Here is a 6,745-nt window from a genome sequence, read left to right as displayed (position 1 = left end):
TCGTGTCACCTTACAAAGTTGATTGTGGTGTACAGAGCAACATTAGGCTTCATTTGGAATTGCGTTTCTGAAAATAATCAGTCTCATTTTAGTGAGGTTTTGGTTTCTACAAATAAAAATATATGACTGTTCAGCTGCTAAATGCTCCATTATGTTCACCAGCTAGTTACTAACTTTGTTTGGTGCTGAACAGCTAGTTTGCAGTCAGTTCAAATGAGTCTCTCAGCAACTTGGAGTCTGTAAATTATCAGTTTATTTGAGTATAAAATCACATCAATACACTTTACATGGACCATCTAACTACACAGATAATTTCTAACTATCAGGATAAACGTCATTTGGCATTTTAGCTAATAGTTAATGACATATTAGGTCATTTGTACCATCTACTGTGAGAATGTGCAAACACTCATCGGTCACACCGACCGTCAGCATTCAAACTTAGCAGGTCAAACTGCAGGTCATCTGAGCAGCAGAGTCAGACAAAACGCAGCGAGAGGTTGTCTTTGAGCTTACTTTTGCTTTTCCTTATAAACTGAAGGAAGCTTTTCATAGAGAGGCTTTTAAAGACACCAGCCTCTTATAGATGCTGTGTCATGGCTTCAACATGAGCGCAGGCAGCTCGTGTTTATTTTTGGCAGCTCGGGTAAAGTCCGTACATCGTTGGTGTGGGGTTCGCAGATGGCAGGGATGCCACAGATGCCAATGCCAGATTGACTATTTATACTCGAGACTTTATGTATTATTTGAACAGAAGATACAAGTAGCAAGGAAGTGTGTGTTATGCCACAGGTCAAGAATAGTGGGAGTGTCTTGTGTTGTGAGGGTTTAACAGAACATACCAGTGAGCCTGGGCTGTATGGGTGAGGCTGGTTCCCAGGGAGGCAGGGGTCAACCAGGAGGATGGGGTGTCACCTCAGTGGGGTGTGGCCAAGGGGACGCCCTGGTGAAATTCCTCAACAGTGCTTTCAGTTGCATTTTGAAGTGTCTCAGCAGCAAACTAGCACCAGTGATGTCCTGCGCCGGGGGTCTTTGATACCATCGTCGCCCTCCAGTCTTTAAATATCAAATAAATTCACGGACAAAATCATAAACAGTGATGCAAATGAATAACTGAACCCTCTGAACCCCAAAACCCGCCGGCAGGTTTGAAAGGCATGTGATCTTTAAAAAAAAAAAAAAAAAAATCTCCAGTGACTTAAAAAGTTCAAATTAAATTATTATATTTCATCAAAATCACTTCATTCGAAAAGTCTCATGAAAGAAAAATGTTTAAAAAAAACAAACATTTGTAATCATCGGATTCTTTTAAAAAGAAGAAGAAGAATAAAAATGTGCACTCCTCAAATTTCAAGGACTTTTCTGCAGACTTTGGCTGCAGGCTTTGTAAAAATGTAAAGAGTAAAAAATCTGTGGTGTGTAGAACCACTTTTTATTTTTCAAGTATTATTAATACCTGTGGGTACTTTGAGATATGTTGTACATGTTCCCGGTTTTATTCTCAGTACTCAAATATATTCAACTTCTTCTTCTTCTTTTTTTTTTTTCAATGATTTAAGGCATTATAAGTATTTCACACTGCACAATAGGCATTTTTGATTTCCATCTACTTCCAGCCATGATTGTGCTGTTTCCACAGAGGTTTAGGACTTTATACTGCAGTGAAAAATGAGACCACAGTGAGTGAAAATGTGACAGAAGCTAAAAGCACCCAGAAACTGCTTGGGGTTCAGAGGGTTAAACCTGTTAAAACCAGTGATGTGACATTAAGTTTCCAAACGGAGCTAAACCCGTGCGTTAGCGGACACCGGTGAGGAGACAAATCGTGTCTTCTGAGAGTAGATCAGGTCCGTCAAATAAAGTCCAAAGTTGACGAAGGAGAACACCGCCACCACAAGCTTGCTGTCCCACGGGCATTTCCCTCGTGGACATGACGACGGTCTCCATGGGGAGCCATATTTTGCGTCAAAACAGAACACTGGCCATATCACTGATGCACTCAGGTAGAGCAGCACCTTCAGGAGCGTGCACACCACCACAAAGCGATCAAAGGGCATGCAGCGCACCGCCTTGGTCCGCCTGCACACCGTCATTATGACCACCACTGCTGTCAGAGTGAAGGAGAACGCGTAGACCGCGACGCAGTAGATAGTGGCGGCATAATGGGAATACTGGCTCCCATTGGCCAGAGATCCAAAGATGATGCAGGCAACGAAGCCTTGAACCACTTTGAGAAGGCCGGAGACGGTGGCCATGTAGCCCACCACGATCTGGCCCGGCCTGGCTCGGCACAAGACCACCTCAGCCCCGTAGGCCAGAGTGCCCAAGATGGAGCAGACGGCAACAGCGATGCGGAAATCTCGGACCTCACAGCCGGCGTAGGGACACTCAGATCGGACGAAGAAGAGAGGATAAACCACAGAGGCCGTCACGTAGCTGCAGGACAGACAGAAAAATGGTGTTGGTAATATTTTAGTAAACCAGATGAAAAAAAAAAAGGTTCAGAGGGTCACAGCGGGATGAATACATATGAATTTTGTGGCTGTTTGTTGTGTCTGTAATGCATTCAATCAGAACATGGATAATAGGAGCTGTATACAGGAAGAAAATGTTAACGTCTGTCTCGGTTCAAGGATGGCAGCTACAGCTACTTATACAGGACTGAAACATTTGTTCAAATATTCCTCATGTTCCTTACTGGGATCACGTCATGGCGTCTGATCTAGCTCCAGTTAGTGATAAAGAACATGAGAAGTGTTTGCTCTGACAAAGCAAACAGATGTTACATTAGAATAATTTTATATTTAAATGTACATAAACGACACATACAGCTTATACAGGGATCTTGTTAACTGGTCCAATATTTGCTCTTATTTTGCTCTCCACCAGTATCTGGCTCTTTCACAGCTGTGGCTCAGGTTGGAGAGCAGGTTGTCTGCTGATTGCATTTAACTCCCAGCCCTTCCAGTGTTCTTGGGCAAACCATGGAACCCAAAGTTGGCATGCATGTGAATGGGAAACCTTGCAAAGCTCTTTATGTCTCACTAAGGTATAAAAGCGTTATATAAGTGCAAACTATTCAGCATTTGAGCTGCTAAATGTTCTGGTATACCAGCTTGTGAGGAGCCGACTTTGTCTTTCTGTCTTCTCGTGCTAGGCAGGTAACATAAACAAAGGGTTTATCAGAGGCTTAGCTTAGCTGCAAACAGCCTGATGCTGCTATTAAGGCTGATAAAATGGACCAAAAGAGTAAAACTCAAAAAAAAAAAAACCGAAGTAAAATGAGTCTGATGATAATTGTCAGTTAGTTAAACACTACTTAGGTAAAAATCTAGTCATTGACCTCGTTAACTTAACCATGTAAGTGTTTTTTGTATGCATAAGACATATCCTGAGCAAAAAAAAGCGGTGAATGCCACAGATGGGAACTTCCAGTGTACCAATGAGAGTCTCGAAAACACTGATTCAGACTTCCAAGGTTTCATACGTAACAAACCTAAAGAACCAATCTTCTCAACTTGAAGGGCAGGCCTGTCTGTATCATTATTCTTCCTTATGAACCGTTTGAAGTTTTAAAAGTGATGTCTAAGTTACTTATATATTGTAACTTGCCATTGTGTAGCAGTTTTGCAGTGTTGAAGGTGAGCTGGTGTGCTCGAGATGCGGTGGGGGGAGCAGTGGGTTGATGTGCAAGGTCTGAAGGAACCAACAGTGTAGAGTTACATCTAAGTCATCTTAAGGCAAAAAGAGATGATTGTCATGGAGAAAAGTTCTAAAAATGTGACTTTTATGCTCTGAAATTTGATTTTGGGGACTAAATCGAAGAGTATAGAGGAACTTTGATGTAAAAATATGGACTATATAGCAGCTTTAGGCATTTTCTAGTTACGGTATGACATTTTATGTGGTAGATTTTGACAGTGGACAACAGGTTTGTAACACTATAAAGACACCGTGAGACTTTTAGGCATTTTTAGCAATCTAACCTCAGTGCTCCACATGATTCATCAGTAGTTTTCCCCTTACGCTAAACAAGTCCCAGTCCTCTTCCAAGATAATTAAAAATTAAGTAAGGTTTGTGCCTCATAATTAATGTGTTAATCTCAGATGTGTTTGAGTCATGGATGAGTGGACGCAAATTTGCCTCATGTGGAGAAATGGATGCCTTGTGGGATGAGATAACAGCGAAAGGGGGCCCGGCGCAGATTCTTGTGTTTTCTATATCGCCTCAAAGACGGTTAACCCAGCTGAGGATCAGAGCCGAAAATGTGACTTACAGGAGCGTCGCAAAGGCGGCACATGTGACCGTGAGGTTGTCCCAGGACACAGGCAGGTAGCTGTAGAGACGAGTGGCGTCCAGGAAGAACACCAGAACTGTCATGGCGAAGCAGAAGCACCACGCCGCCATGCAGAAGATGCCGTGGGAACCGCTATAGCCGGCGCTGTGGGTTACCATGGCGATCACAGCACATCCCATAGCCAGCTGACAGAGACGGGCAGCACCCAGAGGTGAGAGGAGGGCCTTCCTGTTGAGGTAGGGACCACCCTGAGGATCCATGATGGGGAGGTCTACAAGAGGTAAACTTTCAGGGCCTCAGAGAGAAATCCAGCTGTTGCTCAAAACAGGTGATGTGGAGTTTCTTGTCTTAACAGTTTTAGGTTTTAGATGAAGTCCTGTGACGTTATCCAGCCTCTTGATGACATCTATCAGAAAAAAAGCAAAAAGTATTAGTTACTTTCATAGATTTGAAGTTCAGATTCCATTTCTAAATTAGCCCTGTGTGTGCGTTTACCTTATTTCTCTCTTGAAGCAGCCTCTCACGGCTCTTTCTTCTCCATCTGTGCTCCCTTCACTCACTTTCAGTTTCACTTTGTATCCCTTTGGCTGAAATTACACCACTGTCCCCAGCACTGCCTCCAAAGCCAGAACTTGTCTCTGCTTTTCTACTCAAATAATCTTCCAGCGTCCAAACACGTGGCAGGACATCCAGAGTGTTTGCAACGTTGCCCTTCTTCTTCTGTCCCTCAGCTGTGTGTCCAGACTTGTCAGGGACTTTCTGATGATCTTATTTCTGTGTTGATGAATCAGTTTGTCAAATGCAGACGAGATACATTTTCGAGCTCTTCTGTCAGAGCTCAAGCTGGTCAGACACTCACCCTTCAGCTGAGAGTTCACTCTGGTCATGTACAAATATCCAAACCCGGCATCGTGCAGCCATCAAACCAGGACAGGTACGTTAAAACTGAGGTGATCTTGTAGTTTCTCATGAGTTTTCTGGCATAAAGCTGCTACAGCGCTCCATCAGAACCTGGTCCAGGCCAACAACCTCATCTAAATGTCCAGACTCAGAATCTCCACGTGACATTTCCTGGATCATTTATGCAGACAATGTTCGTTTTCAGCTCTCATCCTCTTACTTTCTATCCGTCTAACGCTCTTCCTGACACACTTTCTCCTTCCTCAGTGTCCCTCCTTGTGCTGTGAGGAGGGGCACTGTCACACCAGAATGGAAGTTATTTGGGGTTGGGCCGTCACCACATGAGCGTCGGAGGCTCGTGTACATGTGGTTGGGCGTGGAGTCGGGGCATGCAGACACATTGCAGACCCTGTGGAATGAGGTGGGATAACCGACCCCGTGATGTCAAGACATGAAAACAGGATCGATGTGGGATACACTGATTACAGAAATATTCAACTTTTGGATGCATAGACGTGAAATGATCTGGGAGAAATTAGATTTCTCTAAAACCATACTCTCCTCATCACCACTTTGTGAGCCTTTTTAGTTTTTTGTCACCATTACATGCTAAACAAATAAGCTAGTATTTTAGATGAAGTAACACAAGGTAAACTGCGTGAGAGGGCATCTCAAAGTGTTCAATATTATATGAATAAATAAGATAAGAAATAATCAGATAAATAAACAAAAAAAAACATAAATGAACAAATGAATTGTGCAATAATATTTTAAATGATTTAAACTTACTTTAATTGCAAAATAATGATTATGAAATAAGATGTGGCGTGTAATTACTTTTTGTATTTCTGTTATTATTTGGAAAGTACATCAAGTTATCTCTGCAATACTGTTAATACCTGCAGATGTATGTCTGATTTAGCTGTTGTGTCGCGTTTAGCTGACTATCAGGCTGATCACATCCAATGTTCACCATTTTCCTGATTGCATTGGTATCATTATTATCTTTTTTTTTTTTTTAACCACATCTCCGATAAAATTATTACCTGTTTTTACTCTGTAATATGAACAATCTCCTGCCCACAGCTCTATCTGATTGGTTACACGTCACAAGTTATAGCCACTTGACAGTCAGAGATAAATGCTAAAAAGTTCTTTTTTAATTAAATATATATAAAACACAAACAAACAAAGGAATTTCAGGCAAGTTGTGTGTTGAGGTTTGTGTACATCTGAAATTTTGACAGTAAGATGTCAATCTTCTTGATGACTAATAATCGATTTTGGTATCGACCCTGATAAAACCATATTGGTCGTCTTGTTAAGTAGAAAAGGATGTGTCATTTCTATAAAAAGTTCAATCCCTTTCTTTTTTTGTCTTCATTGGGAGAGACTAAGATGTGAGAATAAGACACAAGTGAAGGAAACAAGGACACATTTAACAAAAATGAAATTCCTCCACTCAGCAACACAAGCTGTATCTTCATCTGACGTCTGGTACTGACTCTCCTTATTGCTCTGTTTGGGTCTCCTCCAGCTGCTGACAC

General features: G+C 42.0%; 1 protein-coding gene across 2 annotated transcripts; it reads right to left on the bottom strand.

The window, feature by feature from the left end:
• Window positions 1-1,280: 1,280 nt before the first annotated feature.
• LOC103356202 (myeloid-associated differentiation marker-like protein 2) lies at window positions 1,281-5,447 on the bottom strand. Of its 2 annotated transcripts, XM_008280275.1 has the most exons (4): window positions 5,158-5,447; window positions 4,794-5,072; window positions 4,278-4,704; window positions 1,281-2,436 (listed from the first exon to the last, which is right to left on the bottom strand). In XM_008280275.1, exons 3-4 carry the CDS (start codon window positions 4,556-4,558, stop codon window positions 1,785-1,787), a joined length of 933 nt encoding a protein of 310 aa, XP_008278497.1. In that variant the 5' UTR covers window positions 4,559-4,704; window positions 4,794-5,072; window positions 5,158-5,447; the 3' UTR covers window positions 1,281-1,784. The 2 variants fall into 2 exon arrangements, with proteins under 2 accessions (XP_008278497.1, XP_008278496.1); XM_008280274.1 differs by having other exon boundaries at window positions 4,794-5,447.
• Between the last annotated feature and the right edge of the window lie 1,298 nt (window positions 5,448-6,745).

The sequence above is a fragment of the Stegastes partitus genome, unplaced genomic scaffold (genome assembly GCF_000690725.1).
Source record: "Stegastes partitus isolate 25-593 unplaced genomic scaffold, Stegastes_partitus-1.0.2 Scaffold189, whole genome shotgun sequence".
NCBI lineage: Eukaryota > Metazoa > Chordata > Actinopteri > Pomacentridae > Stegastes > Stegastes partitus.
This window is presented reverse-complemented; position numbering and strand designations above follow the sequence as displayed.

Excerpts from the sequence above, each read along its gene's own strand:
- LOC103356202 (XM_008280274.1), bottom strand. The coding sequence starts at position 4,558 with ATGGATCCTCAGGGTGGTCCCTACCTCAACAGGAAGGCCCTCCTCTCA. Across the intron at positions 2,437-4,277 it reads GCCGCCTTTGCGACGCTCCT|CTACGTGACGGCCTCTGTGG; the intron begins GTAAGTCACATT and ends TCTGTCCTGCAG.